Source organism: Adiantum capillus-veneris, chromosome 5, assembly GCF_014529385.1.
Source record: "Adiantum capillus-veneris isolate H3 chromosome 5, ASM1452938v2, whole genome shotgun sequence".
NCBI classification, from domain to species: domain Eukaryota; kingdom Viridiplantae; phylum Streptophyta; class Polypodiopsida; order Polypodiales; family Pteridaceae; genus Adiantum; species Adiantum capillus-veneris.
In genome coordinates, this window is record NC_140935.1 from 172,279,682 (window position 1) to 172,297,340 (window position 17,659).

Consider the following 17,659-nt stretch of genomic DNA (forward strand, 5'->3'; position numbering starts at 1 on the left):
ACTTCACATGAATTGGCTCTATATGGTGCAGTTCACATGGTGCAGGGTTTGCACACAAATGCGAAATCAGCAACTAGTAAACACCATGTTCACATGAGGGACACTGATCTGACATTGATAATCCAGAAAATGGTTTTAAAATAAAGGGATCAAGTATGGAAAAGTGACGTCTTCTCCCGAGTCCTACCTAACCTTGTTGTTTTTAGCGGCTTCCAAAGCGCTCCACCCCTTCACCTTGGAGCAAGAATGCAATTGGTTGCCAATTGGTTGCGAGTTCTTTTCTAGCAAACCATTCACGAGAACTAGAAAATTGGTTGGCAACTAGTTGAGAATGTGAAGTACCTCTATGTAGGCCAAAAAAGTGGGAAATGTGGACCATCACTAGATATGGCAAATGGAGAGTCGATCAGGGGAAATTGGGAGAAGTCAAAGAGCAGCAAGTGGCACAAATGAAGTTGGAATATTTTAAAAAAGCTAGGGGTACTACAAAAAGAACTAGATTATAAATTCACCCTTCAAAAGTATTGAAACTGTAGACTTAAGTGAAGGGAGAAAAAAAAAGTTTAAAGGCAATACAAATAAGATTATCATAAATTTGAATCTCCTATGGAAATATATTTGCTGTTTCATGTTTTTTTTGGAAAAATAGAATTTAATTAAAGAGAAGCATGAAAAAAGTATAAGGAGTTTCATATAAATCTTCGAAAATAGTATCAATTTGTTTCAAAAAGATATTGATTTTTTTTGAAAGAGCCTTAAACTTAAAAGGGAATGAAACTTTGAAAAGTAGCTCTTACAATGGAGACCCACACTTGAAATCATTTTCTTCAGATTCCTTTTAAATTATTTACTTAGATTTTATTTCAATTTCTTTGAAGTTCCACTTGAAAGTAGAGGGACAGATGTCAAAGTATGCTTCTCCTCGAGTGCTTGTTTTATTAACAAGCCAAAGAAATGGCGACTGGACTGTTGAGGCCACGGGTAATAGCATGAGAGCGGAGTACTCGTGGGCGCCCACGAGACTTCTCCTGCCTCCACTCCCGCTTCCCCATGGCTCAACCGCGCTCTCCCCCTACAAATCAAGCAACCCACAGCCGTCACCTACCCCCTCCATGGCTATGGCGATCTCTACGTTTTTCCCCCTCTTCTTCTGCCTCTCCGGCCTCGCCACCGCATTGTCCACCCTTCCTCCAACCCTGCAGGAAAGTAATGGTGCTCTCTCAGGCCCGACCTTCCCCAACAACACATACATTGATCGTAGTTTCTTCCCCTCCGACTTCGTCTTCGGGGCCCTCACGCTCGCAGTCAAGGTACAGCTCCCTTCTTCGCCCCTCAAGTGCGGGTCCGTGGTTAAAATGCGCAGTCTCTGATTAACATTCCACCTTCTATGTTCACCAGCATGAAGGCTCTGCGGCAGGCAAAGTTGATAGCATCTGGGACACGTATGCCTTAGTAGATGGTGAATGAGCATTCTTTTTGAGATTTTTGCATAGTTACAATTGGGAGTCTGTAGTTCATGGACTGATGTAGCTCTCTGTCAACGTGACGCAGGTGTAGTGCTGGACGGCACCATTCCTGGAAATACTGGAGATCAGTATTCTCGCTATGCGGTGCATGTCTTCGATGCTTTCGGCATTGTTACTGGTTTCATCCACACTTCGTTGCTCAGCTATGAACTAAATGTTCACCTCTTCTCATTCGCGACCTGCAGGAAGATATTGAAGACATGGCCACAATGGGCATGGATGCTTTCCGTTTCTCAATTGCATGGACTCGAATTTTTCCAAGTAAGTGAAAATGGGAGCTCCCCTCTCTATCCTAGCTTTTTGGTCTTTACAGTGTTTCATGTCTTTGCACACAGATAGCTCTGAAACACCGAATGCAGAGGCCATTGACCACTACAATGCAATGATTGACAAGTTAATCGAGAAGGGTATGTGTTTTCTGTATGCCTTTTTGGGGGTCCATCACACCGAATGGTTAGTGATGTGAAGTTCACTTGTTCGCCGGCAGGTATTGAACCCCATGTCACTCTCTGGGCTGAGGACCATCCCCAGGCATTGGAAGATGCTTATGGCGGTCTCTTGAGCCCTCTGTTCATGTATTGTTTTCTTGAGCTCTTTGCATGGCTTGTTTATGTTAATGTAGCTGTATCTACTAATAAGTACCACATTTACACTTCTCTATCCTATGATGGTGTAGAGATGATTTTGTTGCATTTGCCAATGTCTGCTTTGCTGAGTTTGGTGATCGCGTAAAGTACTGGGTTACTTTTGATGAGCCCAATGACTATGTGGGGTTAGCGTATGCGTCTTCCCAGAGTCCACCGGGGCGATGCACCCCAGGAGTGTATTTGCATGGCAACTGTACCCAAGGTGATTCTTCAACAGAACCCTACATGGTGGCTCATCATATTCTCCTTGCGCATGCGGCAGTAGCCAAGCTTTACAAGGACAGCTACAAGGTTTGCTTTGATAAAAGCTTCATTGGTTCTCTCTGGTGGGTTACATAACCAGTGATGGTTCTGTGTGCTGGCACAGGCTGCCCATGGAGGTTATATTGGGATTGCTCTGTGGTTCAAGTGGTATGAGCCCCTCAATACCACGGAGACCATTGATCTAGAAGCTGCAAAGCGGGCGCAGGACTTCTATTTTGGATGGTAAGTCTACTTAGGTCTTCATCCCAGTGAAATGGTGATTGTTTCGGACTGTCGAAGCCTAGACAGAAACATTGATTTTGGTAGTTGATAGTGCAGCCTAACTTTACAATGTATGCTTTATTATCGGTAATCAATTGTTGTTGGCTCAGAGATGTGAAATTTGAAATTGCATTGTTGTCCTCACATATTAACCTTTCAAACCAGTATCTTGCTTGGTGACCTGTTACCAGGTTTATGGATCCTCTTGTGTCTGGCGATTATCCACAGACCATGCGAACTATGCTAGGACCTCGTTTGCCTTCCTTTACAGAGGAGGAGGCAAGTGACTTACGTGGTTCTTTGGATTTCGTCGGAATTAACGCAGTGACAGCGACATACGTCACTAATGGCACTGCATTACAAGATACCTATGATGGTTACTTTGAGGACATGCGCATTGCCACCTCCCGTAAGGCTTCGAGTATTTCTCATTTGTCGTGGCTGTCGGTGTGTAAGCGTGGTGGTGCATTTCATCACTATGGTCAAAATTGCCTTATGTTTGAATTATAGGTAGATATATGTTAAGGCTGTTTCTGCTTAGTCATAAACTTGGAGAGTTTGCTTCTATATGAAAGCCTCGAGAACAACTTAGATCAATCCAAGATATAAGGTACATCAACAGTATATGACACCAATCTAGACTAAAAAACTCCCAAGTACTCATAAAATTTAGACTTTTGCTTGGGTCTCTCGGTTGGAACTCCTTTCAATTAGCTTAGGTATATCCTAGGACCTAGCCTAGTTGTAAGTTCTTCGAACCCTTGTTTGGTCAGGGAACATCAGGAAAAGGAATATTCTGTAGCTGCACCTAAATGCATTTATGCTGATGAGCCTGAGCCATCTCATGGGTGTCTTATAAGAGGATACACTTGATCTTGCTCACTTAAACACTCATGGCTTGCTGTTGATCTTTTTTTTCGGCCTCTCACATTGTTGTTTTGATGTCTTGCAGCCTACAAGGATGGCGTGCCGATTGGTGAGGTGAGTACTGGCATGTGAGTCCTGTTCAAGTCTCGTAATGTTTTAGGCGGTCTAGGCTAATTGCTGCAGCTCGTATTTGGCAGGGAGAAAATGAATATTCTGTGCCATGGTGCTTCCAGAAGATAGTGAGCTACATGAAAGATAAGTATGGAAATCCACCTATGTACATCACTGAAACTGGTGAGGTTCCTCGAAACTCCATTATGTTAATTGTTTGATTTGCATTTGATCTCTTGTTTTATACGTATTCCTCTATTCAAACACAGGATGGGGAATCACAACTGCTCCTACATTCGATGAAACTCTGAATGATACTGAAAGGGTTGAATATTTCTACTCCTACTACTCAACATTGGCTGAAGCCATCAGGTAAAGTTGGAAGAAAGCCCCCCTCCCCCCCCACCCACCCACCCACGCACCCACGCACCCACCCACCCCACCTCCAAGCCTTCCTTGCTGGCATCCCGGGTTTACCCAAAATGCTCCGAACGATGACTCAGTATACTTAATGAAGCACTGGTTGGTTGTTTGAAAAGCAGAAGTGGAGGAAATGTGCGAGGCGTTTTTGCTTGGTCACTTATAGATGGATTTGAGTTCTTCTTGGGGTTGAAGGTGCGGTTTGGGCTCTTGTACGTGGATGAGAACATGGCGCGCTTCCCGCGACTCTCAGCATTTTGGCATCAGCAACTTCTTACTAGCAATACCACAGCATCTTTTGATTCGAGGCTTGTGAGTGATAACAATGGAGAGACTACAAGCCCATTATATGACAGCTAAACAATTTGATGCAACACAAAATCTGGTGTGGACCACTTCGGGCATGAGTCAGAGTGGAGAGAGTGCTAAACAATTTGATGCAACACAAAATTTGGTGTGGACCACTTCGGGTGTAGTCCGAGTGGAGAGAGTGCGATGGCCTTTTGAGCTCGATATGATACATAGTTCATCCTCTCTTGTATATTGCCTTCACCTTCCAGCCCACACGCACATACAAAGAGAAATATATACTAACTCACCTCGACGTACTTTACCCATCTTTCTTTCAAGGAAGTTTTGTGAAAACCTCACATGACCAAAGAGCCATTTTTTCTCATGCCTATTTAAATTTGACTAGAGAGAGAGAGAGAGAGAGAGAGAGAGAGAGAGAGAGAGAGAGGGTATGTTGATTATCATACATTAATATGAAAGCTATTATGCTCAATGCACAAGTATGTCGGAAAATTTGTGAAATGTGAAGAAGAGGTGTCCAAAGGAGCTAAGTCATTGACAAAATGTAGTATGTAGAGTGTGCCCTTAAAGCATTGAAACAGTAGATCATCTAAATGTGTGCATGGTCAGTACGGTTTCTAAACCATCGAAATTTGTATCATAATGTCAATAGGAAGAGCATTTCAGGGTGGTCACTGCAAGCACAGCGGAGGAGAGGAATTGGACGGGTAGATGTGGTGAAGATAAATCTCCACAAGCATGGGAGGACTGACAAGTTCGGATGTGAGCAAAAGCTGAGCACTCTAACAGTGTATGGCAGTCAGACTTTCACCCGGTAGTATAAATAGTGCTGGGAACTTCAATCAGGATGGAGTTGTCGGTTCCAAAGTCTCAACACTCGTCGAGACGAGACTCGAGAGGTCTTCAGAGACCGAGAAAAGATGATGAGGAAGAAGAATGCAGCGGATAGTACATAGTAACCAGATAGGACTATTGGCAAACATTTTATTATTTTGATGTCGCCACTCTTCATGTTCTCACATGAGGGCATCACACCAAGAAAGAGGGAAAGAAATTGCATGGAATTGTTGCTTGATCGGCTACGGTCAAGGAGCCAATTTAGAGTTGTTTTGTGATGAGCAAATCTTTTCTAATATTTTTTGGGGGAACATACAGACATTGCACCAGAAAACCCTCTTAAAAAGCAAATAAGATGATCCCAAGATTGATATTTATTAGATTTTTTTCTTCAATGTTCCATTTGGGAGAGGTTATTTTTAAGGTTTTTTGAAGCATTAGGCATTCAAGGCCTAGTAATGGTACACTTTTAAGCAAACTCCTACATGACACATAAGCAAGATTCCAAAATTTTGGTCTCTAATTTGGGGTGAATTCGTCTCTAGGTTGGTGGTCATTTTTTTTCTGTCTCTAAATTGGCTCTCTTACCCTAGTGGTCAAGTTTAACAATTGTAATCAATTAGTGCACATATGTAATTGAAACTCTTTTTGTTATGAGGGAGGAGGGATCGAAAGAAAGTGACAGGTTTAGAAGGTGCACCATGTTGCTATCCTGTAAGCGACGTCGCAAGGTGAGATGGTGAGTGTAATCAACAATTTGACTGTGCATTGTCTTAACCTAATCATTTGAATTGTGCCAAAGTTTAGCATAGTACAACTTCAAGGCTATGGTGTCTTGTATGATGGTGAGTGAAGGAGAAGAGAGTGTTGAGAGGAGTCTAATTGCATGTAGCCCTTGGGAGCCACAATTGAGCTCCCACATTTGAGCATGCTCTTCTTGGTAAGAAAACTTTACTTTTTAGGAGTTTTCTTGGTAACTTTACTTTTTAGGAGTAAAGTTGTGGTTGAGGGAAGATGGAGGTTACTTGCCTCACACTTAAGGAGGGTGCCCCCTCCTCTTTGACCTTTCTCCCATGTGTTAAATTTCATGGAAGATTATGTCCTTAAATCTTTGTACCAAGAAATTCATAGAAAGAGAGAGAGTCTTTTTGGATAATACGATCATTTGACTTTTTTCTTTATATTTGATGTGAAATTTTCATTATGCCAAATCACCTCTTCATAGAAGAGATGCAGTGATTTGAGAATGTGTCTATTACATGCAATACCTTATTTAAACCCATATTTCTTGGTGGGTAGTGTACGAAGAGATATAAACGTGCATTTGTTTAGAATAAGCATAACTTGGTAAGCTCTTGAATCATGTAAGTAAGAATTTGGGTGAATCCTAACCACAAAACCTTGCATCTTTATAGATGCCCCCTAGCATACGTACCATACGCTTGGGAGGGCCTTTCCCTAGGGTCCTTACCATGTAGCCCTTGTGCCAGGACCCTTGTCCTAACACTACTCACCCTTTTTAGGACTGTTTTCATCCTCAAAAATAAAATTGGAAAAACGCCTCTTAATCATACTAATGTTCTCCCAAGAGGAATCTTCTTTAGGTCTATCTTTTCCCTTGACCAAAACTTGATGGTGTTTATGATGCCTGGTACATAAGACATGAGAATCTAGAATACATTATGGTTCAAGAGGTAAACTTGCCGATTTGATAAAATTGACCAAAATATTTGGGTTCACAACATTATCATTAGTGCCAAGCTGTTTCCTTAAACAATGACTAACACCAAATGCTGGATGAACTTGTGAAGAGGGTGGTAAGTCCATCTTATAGGCAACCACATCAATACTTTTTTATGAACTTGAATCGGTGGTTTTTGTTTCATGTTCAACAACTTGACTTGTGTGTCATAGTACCGTGCCCAATTGGTAGATGACCACCGCTGAAATTGGGCACGCTACTATGACCACCGCTGAAATTGGGCACGCTACTATGACACACATGTATATGTATGTACATGTATAGTCATAAATACATATATAATAGATAATTGTGTGTATATACACATGTATAAATACACACACACATATACACATACACACACACACATCTGTGTGTGTGTGTATCACCTCTATTATATTCTCTCACTCTCTCCCTATCTCTCTCTCTTTGCGCATTGTCTTAACCTAATCATTTGAATCGAGCCAAAGTTTAGCATAGTACAACTTCAAGGCTATGGTGTCTTGTACGATGGTGAGTGATGGAGAAGAGAGTCTTGAGAGGAGTCTAATTGCATGCAGCCCTCGTGAGCCAAAATTGAGCCCCCATATCTGAGCATGCTCTTCTTGGTAAGAAAACTTTACTTTTTAGGTGTAAAGTTGTGGTTGAGGGAAGATGGAGGTTACTTTCCTTACACTAAAGGAGGGTGCCCCCTCCTCTTTGACCTTTCTCCCATGTGTTGCAACTTTGGCCACCAAGTTAAAGCCTTAATGTCCAATTCCCTCCTTTTGGTCAACCTTTAACGCACTTTTGAAGGCATTCAAGGCTTGTTTTAATTCCATATTACTCACGTAATATCATGAAAAAATCCAAAGATTACTTCATTCTTGTGACACTAATCATACACATCTCTACCATCTTTGTCTTTCTTGGTCCTTTGGTTAACTTTTACTTTTCTCTCTAGATAGCAAGAGAAAGTGTTTAAGTAGGCCAAAATTTAAACTTGGTGACATTATCTCTCTCTTGAAATCATAGTCATCCTTTGCTATGTGCATGTCTATTTCAAGCACTTGACACTATTCTATAGTAGATGACCAATCTATCTGGTGCTTAGGAGTGGAAAATATCACAAGCATTTTGACACCATTCCATAGTAGATGACCAATCTATGTGGTGCTTATGAGTGGCAACTATCACAAGCATGTCATCATGTTTTAGCAAAAACAATGTTTTGCAATAAGTTGCAAGTTTACTTGGTACTTGGAAGAAGATTATGTTGTAAGTGTGTGATGTTTGTATACATACACTTGGATTTTGAAACATAATTGAAGAGCATTGAAATATCTAAATTCAAGGAGAATTTTTTCTTCATTTGCCATCATTACTTGTAGAGATTGTCATTTGGGCAGATCATGCCATCAAGCCAACCATTTTCTTGATTTTTTGGACTAATGGAATATGACGTATCAAAATTTCATGGAAGGTTATGTCCTTAAATCTTTGTACCAAGAAATTTATAGAAAGAGAGAGAGTCTCATTGGGTAATAGGATCATTTGACTTTTTTCTTTATATTTGATGTGAAATGTTCATTATGTCATGTCACCTCTTCAAAGAAGAGATGCATATGTGTTTTGAGAATGTGTCTATTACATGCAATACCTTATTTAAACCCATATTTCTTGGTGGGTAGTGCACGAAGAGATATAAATGTGCATTGGTAAGTACATTTTATAAAAGAAATTTTTCCTTTTCATGACATGTATTGTAAATGCTTGAAAGTATTAGAATAAGCATAACATGGTAAGCTCTTGAATCACGTAAGTAAGAACTTGGGTGAATTCTAACCACAAAACCTTGCATCTTTATAGATGCCCCCTGGCATACGTACCATACACCTGGGAGGGCCTTTCCCTAGGGTCCTTACAATGTAGCCTTGTGCCATGACCCTTGTCCTAACACTACTCACCCTTTTTAGAACTGTTTTCATCCTCACAAATAAAGTTGGAAAAACGCCTCTTAATCATACTAATGTTCTCCCAAGAGGAATCTTCTTTAGGTCTATCTTTTACCTTGACCAAAACTTGACGATGTTTATGATGCCTGGTACATAAGACATGAGAATCTAGAATACATTATATGAGAATCTAGAATACATTATAGTTCAAGAGGTAAACTTGCTGATTTATTAAAATTGACCAAAATATTTGGGTTCACAACATTATCATTAGTGCCAAGCTGTTTCCTTAAACAATGACTAACACCTAATGCTGGATGAACTTGTGAAGAGGGTGGTGAGTCTAACTTATAGGCAACCACATCAATACTTTTTTATGAAATTGAATGGACCGGAGTAGTGACAATATAAATTCAGAAGTGGATCAATCTGAAGACTTTCACAATGTTCCTGTAGACATGGAAAAACTTGATCACCTTATTCAAAAGTAAATGATTGTCATGCGTACTATCGATATCTATCTTGAGCTTGTTAACATTTAATTGACCAGATTGTAACATGGACATGTTATTATATAAGAAGTCCTTAACTTGTTGGATATTTCATTAACTAATCACTCAAAATTGGGAAACAAGGTTGAAAGCCGTACATTAACATAAAGGAGTTGAACCCTATAGACACATGCTTGATAGTATTGTTAGCAAACTGTAAAATTGGTAGATAATCTTTCTAATTTGATCGTTTCTTACTTACATAGACATGTAGCATATCCTCTATAACTTGATTTACCCGTTTGATTTGACCATCTGTTCCAGGATGGTTAGCTGTACTTAAAATTAACGTAGTACCCAAATCTGGAATACTGGTCACCAAAAGCGGCTATTGAGCTTTCGATGCCGATCACTTACAATTTTTGTGGATAAACCATACAACTTAAAGAGGTTCTCAATGAATAGCCTTGCTGATTCTAGAGTTTTAACCATAGTCTTAGTATGAATAAACCTACACACCTTGGTAAGATGGACAACATCTACCAAAATGGAAGCATGTCCATGTACAATAGTCAAAAGTCATACTGTGAAATCCGTAGAGATACTTTTCGAATTGCCATTGAGGATCTTTAAAGGATAAACTAACACCCTTGCTTTTAGTCATTCTGCATTATTAATCTAATACTTTTGGTAGTTAATCACACAATTTTGTACATTTTTATGCAAGCACGGCTAGTATAATTGATGATGTATGAGTGTATATGAATTTGTTATCCCAAGATGACTTGTACATTAGGGAATTTGGGAGATCATTTGGAGGGCCTTATTGAGGATATAGAAAAGGAGGTGCATCCAATGAACTGCAAGCCAACGTAACATAGAAATAGGAAGAAATAAATCAAATAATGCAAAAGAAAGAGAAGAACATGAGGTAAAACCTCGTTTTTACGGCATTGAAGGTATCTATATGTGGGACCAGGGTCTGTATGTAGTTATGGTATTGAAAGATGGTATAGAAAAACAGCTACGATACTGTATCATTCTCCCGCCACCAAAAGCTCTTGCTCCATAACCAAGCGTTCAAAACTGAATTTCCCTCCATTGGAAGCAAGTTGACGCTTTCTTCTACCATGCAGAAAGAGCCATGGTTTCTTCTTCTTCTTCTTCTTGCCCTAATAGCTCTAGGAGTTGTTGTTCTCTCTCCCCAGAAAGCCTCACCACCATTAGTCTCCCAAGGAGGCCAAGTAGCACCATAAGCTCTATCACTATCTCAAACTCCATCAATATAGATAGTCAATGGCAAAAACATACAATATACAAAGGTTCTTGGGTTCTTATGCAACTGAGAAGGAGAAAAAGATCCTAAACAGCAAATCTATTTCGTTCAGCATGGAAAGCACGAGTGATAGATTTCAAAGTGGAGGTGGGCAAGGAAATTGTTAAGGAAGTTTTGGTACAACATGTCTATAGTCACTCTGATGTGATTGCTAATGGTGGAGATATCACATTGGCTTATCATCCTCGATGCAATTGTGAGTGCGTTCATACCCTTCCATCTCTATTCTTACTTTTAGACCTTGCCATTCTCTTTATTTGTTTATTGTTTTGAAGAGGTAGAACAATATTAATAGAGCAAGATCTATTTCTCATAAGTTCTTCATCAGTTTCATTAGTTAGACTAGGTGTCTTACATTTTGTTGTTGCAATTGCAGATGTCTATCCCTCATCATACGAGGGATGGGAGCCACTGGAGTGTATTATAGGTCCTATCTCTGTAACCCCACTGACATTGGTGTTTTACAATATGATGGAAGAACTAGCAAGAGTCTTGCAAATGAGGAATTTTCTTCTATGAGCAATTCTACTAGCTCAACCATAAAAATAAAAAAAGGTAATCTGGTTAGACTCCCTCTCCCTACCAATTGGAGCCGTGTTGACTGGCCAGTCCCAGACACCACTGGGTGTGAGGCTCTCAGAAGCAAGCTGTTTAGGGATGTGTAGAGGTCCCTACAAAATTCAGTACCTACTAAATTGGTAAAGATTGCTAGTTTTTGTCCTATAAGTTTATTTGTGGAACTATTTCACACCTGCCACATACATGTTGCAAAGACAATGCTGGTATGTAAATCTCTAGATGCTCCCTTTTGTAACAAACTGCTTGATAAAGGGTGGTATGTTAAAGAGGTGGATGACATACCTTGCGAGGTTGCACTAGACACTTTGGTGGCCAAGTACATGATAAGCACACAGTCCCTTCTCATCTCCTTCTGGTACTAGCGCTCTCAAATTGTTGCACGCTGCTCTAACTTTATTCCTATTGATCAAGTGTCAGCAAGCCTGGAGAACAATGGTGTCATATATGTGGAGGTATTCGACAAAAAGCTCAATGTTGTGACAATAGTCACAATAAGAGAGCAATGCAACCATCTGCAACTTTGGCATGACATCGTGGATGATTCCGCGGAGAACGAGCCCTCACCGTTCTATTTCTTAATGGTGGATGCAAAGTAACGCAAAGATGGAAAAAAGAGTATGTCTGTAGCGAACTAACTGGCCAAGTCCAAATTGTGCCAATGTAACTTGAATGAATCTATATTCATGACTTCAATTCCAACGTTTCTTGGAATTTGATTATGAGACGATTCCCACAATTTGGTTATATCTTTATTTTAATTGTAAGATGAGGTTTGTCTCATTATCTATGTCCCTTTGTTAGCTGGTAGTGTGATAACTGTATATTTTGAACAAAATATGCAGAGTTGTGTATAATCTCTCTCTCTCTCTCTCTCTCTCTCTCTCTCTCTCTCTCTCTCTCTCTCTCTCTCTCTCTCTCTCTCTCTCTCTCACTCACTCACTCACTCACTCACACGCACACGCTCACTCACACGCACACGCACACGCACACACACACGCACACACACACGCACACACACAGTTATACTCTTATGGTTATATAAAACAAACCACCTCCACACACCCCCCAATACCCCCCCCCCCCCCCCCCCCCCCCCCTTCGATCTAGCCCGGATCTTACTGGGTCACTTTAGTGATAAATACTCAAAATGTGCCATTACCTGTTAAAGACCATGGGGCCTAGCCCTTAAATAAAATATGATATTCCAAAACCCCCCTGGAGAGCCGAGTGTGTTCAATGTGTTGTTTCCTCATTACTCCGTGAAGGCGGCCTCTCCTCCCTAGATTTGGATCTCCCCATTCATGGGTATCTATGTGCCGCTTTGTGCAGCCATACACTCACAAGGGAGTGCGGCCCGACTCACTCATTATTCCAAATCAGAGGACGTGCGAACCTTCCTCCTCCTGCTATTTAAACAGGTGACGGTGCATCTCTGCCCCTCACTTAGCCAGAATAGTTCTGTTGTGATTTTCTGAGAAGTCTTACTGCCTGCTTCACAAAAAAGAGCTATGGAGCTCACCACTCAGGTGTCTCAGGTTTTTTTCTCTACCTGAGCTTGCTTTGTTACTGGTTATATTGGAGTTTTGTATTGTAAGCTTTCTTCTGACATTGTAATGCTAACAATATATGTTTTAACATAGTGAAGGCTGTTTAACCTTAGGCCTATTCTGCATATGTTCATGATGGGCTTTTACAGATGTCGAGGACGTCGGATTTCACACTGTGTACAGGTGGTGTTTTTATTTGTTGTATCAATATACTCAGCATAGAAATTGTGGGTTAAAAATGGTTGGCATCTACTGCTTGATTTGGAAAAAAAGGGGGGTTTTTTCCCTACTGCTTTTTGAAAGGAAACTGTGCGTAGCATGGCAAGTAACTTGGGATTTTTCAAAACCGATGCAAAGTATTATTGTCTGCAGACATCACCTGGTCTCGGCATAACTGGTTTTTTTCAAAAAATGTGGTTAGGTTTGGCCTCTATAGCATTTGAGGCGCCGGGTACTTTGTGATAATGTGCGTAATCACATTCTGAGTAAAGGGACATCATTTACACTTGGCAATAACGCTGGGTATAACCCACCGTTTAAGGGTTGCTAATGGTTGATGAAATGGTTCTTTGTTCACTTTCTTTGAAGGTAAGTATATGGCAGTATTGGCTTAACATTTGTATGGAAAGAAACCGAGCAAGAGCTCTGAAAAGGTTGTACCTTGGTTAAGGGTGGATTCCTACTACTGATTCAGTCTCGCTGGTACTAATGGATGGCATATTGTCTACCACTTTTGTCACTTGGAAAAACCTTCCGTATGGAGGGAGTGTTAAACTATTGTACCACTGTTTTCGGACCCATGTACTAGTTTATGTTGCTTTTTTTGGGAAGGAATATGATCCGTTACACTCTATGAAGGATCTGATCGTTATGATTTGGATTGTTTGCAACATTGCTTTATAGCATTTGCATTCACAGTTTGTCCTTGTCTTTTTGGACGGGCTAGCCTCTACCGCTTGGCTAGCTATAAGTTTGTAACTTATAAAGAATAGATTGCATTGGACCCCATTGTTAACATTAAAACAACATCGATTCTATACTTAGAAGGAAATATCTTTGCTTGTTTACTGATAGAACATCACTAATATGACAGATAAATAACCCATGAAGTTTGTTTTCTTAGGGGAATATACCACTCAGATTAGAAAGAGAAATCTATCACTTAGATTAGATGTGATAATTAAAACTTATAAACAAAAAGGTTTTACTGTGGACATAGTTTGCTAAAGGTAAAAAAGTTTTGTAAGATGGACATGGATAACAACTGGTATGGTCCATTGATACCTATAAAACACATCTAAGGCTAACTAAATTGTTGTCTTGTTTGGATGGATGCAGGTAAGGACTCTATCTTATTTTGGAAGGTTTTTTTACTTTGGCAAGCTACCCTACTCTGGATGAAACACTCACTGATGACTTGGGAAGTTCTTTTACTTTCTGCATACTGAAAGGGAATCTCTTTCCTACAAACGTTGTACTTAAATGATTCTAAGACTGAGTTGTTTTTGTACATATCTATTCCTTGTTCCATTGCCAGCTGTCTTTTGAATGTAAAAATTCAATTATGTCTTATTATCTAAAATTTAATAGCTACACACACATCTTATACATAAAGTTTTTCTTTCCAAGAGAAACCGGGATGTTGGCTTTGGAAAATCTCTTCAAAATTGAGTTCTAAGTTGGACCCACAGTCTGTAATCCCTTGACCGGTTGACTGGTGTTAGGTGGTCCCTTTTAGAACTCTTTTTCTGGTTCCCTGGCTGACGGCTACTATAGTCTTTGACTTTGCCGGTTGAAGGTTTGCAGGCCCAAAAAATGTTACAATTACTGTTTCTACCTCTATTTATGTTTACATTGTTCCCTTTTCAGGACTGCTTACCCTATAGAAAGACAACTCGCATGAGCACTAATCACAACCCTGAGAATCATGCAAAGATTCTCGAGCAGATTAAGCTTTACCTTAAGGACCATAAACCAAAGAATGCCTTGGCAGTTAGAACTAGACCCTTCCTCTCTAGGAAGGCCAAAGATTATATTACCTACTATGGCAAGTATAAGTGAACCTCACCTCATTGTTTTTGCAGACTCTTGCTCTCTCACAAGGATTGGAACTGACCTCGGAGCCCCTCTCAGTGGCCACTTATCTTGTTCTCAGATGTATTTGCAGCTTGGATGCTTCACAACTAATTTATGATTCATCTCTTACCTCTGACAAAAAATTATTTGTCTTACATATGCTGTCTTTAATGATTGGGTCAAGATTTTAGCAACTTTGGATAAAGACCCCATGGAAGGAGTAAATTTAATTTCCCAATACATTGGCCAGCTTCCTCTATTATCCTCACAATATCAGCAAGAGCTTGCTCTGTTCTCCTCCTCTGGTGCAGATCTGTCTAACTTTCTTAGGAAGTTATGTGGGCTTAATCCCTCTTTTTTCTGTGCACCAGCCACTCCTTCTATTCCACAAAATGGTGGAATCTCCTGCCGGGATAGTACAACCCTTGAAGCAGTTAAGGAATTTCAAAATAATCTTTGCTCCCTCAATGACTCAAACCTCCTAGAGACGGTGCCCAAAATCTCTAAAGTTTTTCCTGTCTTGCCCGTGAGACAAATTGAAATTGAATCCCTCGGGGTTGACCATCAGCTTTGGGTCTAGCCCAACAAAGCTTTCTTAGCTCCTATTTTGAGTGAGACCTGGGTTTACCTTGCCAACCTCCCTGCCTTTATTGTGGAAGATTGCAGACTCAAGATTCTTAAAGGAGGGCAATTCTTGGACAAAGGTGAGTTCATCAGAGCACCCTTCAATCTCAATCTCATCGACCACTCCAAGTGCCCCTCAAATATAGGTCTGTACATCCGTAGTAAAGGAAACATGGAATTCACCAAGAGTAACCCTGATTTTTACACTGAGTCCATCTGGAATGTCTTTTGTCCTTATGTGAAATGTGCCTGCAGATTTCTTGACCCTAAAGCCTCTTGTGAATCTAGCATCATGTGGTTTGATCATACCATCTGGTTTATTCTCAACCATTTGGACTTACTTTTCCCAGAGAAACTTGTGGATTTTCATCTTTCCCTCATTTACTCTTGGTTAGGTGGCCAAGCTAAGCAGATTGTAATTGCACAAATTTCCTTCAACATCTTCCGTGGACTTATGCTTGATACCTTGAAAGAGTTAAAAGCTGATGAGCATGGCATTTACTTAACTACTTATGCTAACTTTAAAGGTGTTAAGCTCATCACTAGTATTCTTAAACCTTGTATTGATGAGGATGACTCCCCTGCTCTCAAAAGGGCTAACTCTTTGATCACCCCTAACTCCTTCACTTCCTTCCTAACACCTAGTTCATCCTCTAACCAAGGAAGAGTTGCTTTACAAGAGGAAGAGGCAGATCTTCCCCCATCAGGAACTTCCCTGAATTTTAAACCTTGGTTATATTGCAGGTTGCTACAAGCCCTTGTGGAAGAAGAACTCTCAACAAAGTGGATCCGGAAAATGGCTTCATCTATATACACTGTCTCTTTCACAATGTACTCCTAGATTGGATTCAACCAAAAAATCTTTTTTGTGAGTGCTTTGATCTATTTTTTGGTAATCACAAATTGCTCGACAATATACACATAGGATGGAAATATCATCATCCCGTAAAAAGGTTGATCTATAATAATGACTTTCTTCGGCAGGATTCTGTGCCTCATTGTACATGTGTTCAATTTACCACTTTTTGCAGAAATTTTGAGGCTTTTGGTAACCATGTTTGCACTTGTGATCTTAGCATTATTGAAAATACTAAAATAAGTAGAATAATATACCTAAATTTCCTAAAAACCCATACCTTGCCTTATCAACTTTACTAAGCTGTCTCACTGACCTTGTCAGTGCTCTCCGACTGGAGATGACAGTCCTACCAGACTTAAGGGAAGTAGTGAAGGAATGCTTCCTTCATAAAATTTCACAACTTCCTAATAAATGGTTATCATCTGAGGATTCTTGGCTTACTTCTCAGCTAACTCTTGATTTTCAAAAGATCTCTGATAAATGGTTTGTTGTCGGGCTTGACAAAAGCTCTAACTGTCCCACTATCATTTGCAAATACCTGGCTTGGAAGGCCGCTCGTAATTGAGTATTTGGTAAGGAATTCTGTCATATTAATGCTACACCTCAAAATATTTCCAGTAAAATTGCTAAACACGTAGGACTACTAGGCTACTCTGTACTGAACACTAAGTTACTGGTGCTTTTTCCCACTTATAAAATCCATAAGCATAGTTCAGGTGGATATTTGATGGCTCCAATTGTACTTTTTCTGATATCACCAAGGATATTACTTTTTGCCTTGACCTTATTCTATCTGAATTTGAGCTTATTTGTGCCACTAAACAGAAAATCTGCCAGGACTTCTTACATGTTCAATATAATCTCTTTTGGCTTGCAAAAAACTCTACAGAGGTCTCGCTTAACCTTCCTCAGCAAATCTTCCACATCTTTATTGCTAACATCACACAATGTTACGAAAATATTCCCCTTGATGGGGATCTTGGCCTTAAGGCTGTTCTTGCCAAGGTGATTAAATTGGCTTTCTCCAATGCTAGAAAGAAGAAGTTTTTCTACATCTCTCTATCCAAAAAACCTAGGTGGATTCACTTATCTCACTCCGTACACTCCCTACACTTTAATGAAGCTAAGCTTTGCTCCTACATCTCCTGGCTGCTGATCAACTGGACTATAGTTTTAGGTGGTCTTTGCTTTAACCAATGCCTAGGCATCCCCATGGGTTTTTCATGC

The 17,659-nt window shown here is 40.2% G+C and overlaps 1 protein-coding gene across 1 annotated transcript; it reads left to right on the forward strand.

Moving 5' to 3' along the window:
- The first annotated feature begins 902 nt into the window (after nt 1-902).
- LOC147458563 (beta-glucosidase 6-like) lies at nt 903-4,778 on the forward strand. The gene is made up of 13 exons (XM_086513219.1): nt 903-1,310; nt 1,399-1,459; nt 1,552-1,610; nt 1,712-1,787; nt 1,862-1,933; nt 2,014-2,101; nt 2,203-2,464; nt 2,541-2,659; nt 2,890-3,107; nt 3,651-3,679; nt 3,763-3,859; nt 3,946-4,048; nt 4,219-4,778. The coding sequence occupies exons 1-13, from the start codon at nt 903-905 to the stop codon at nt 4,454-4,456; spliced, it is 1,830 nt and encodes a 609-aa protein (XP_086369345.1). The 3' UTR covers nt 4,457-4,778.
- The last annotated feature ends 12,881 nt before the right edge of the window (nt 4,779-17,659 follow it).

What these genes read in the sequence shown, in the direction of transcription:
- LOC147458563 (XM_086513219.1), top strand. Translation starts at nt 903, where the DNA reads ATGTCAAAGTATGCTTCTCCTCGAGTGCTTGTTTTATTAACAAGCCAA. An exon ending in CATGCGCATTGCCACCTCCC is followed by an intron (nt 3,108 to 3,650) that starts GTAAGGCTTCGA and finishes GATGTCTTGCAG; the next exon opens with CCTACAAGGATGGCGTGCCG. An exon ending in TATGTACATCACTGAAACTG is followed by an intron (nt 3,860 to 3,945) that starts GTGAGGTTCCTC and finishes ATTCAAACACAG; the next exon opens with GATGGGGAATCACAACTGCT.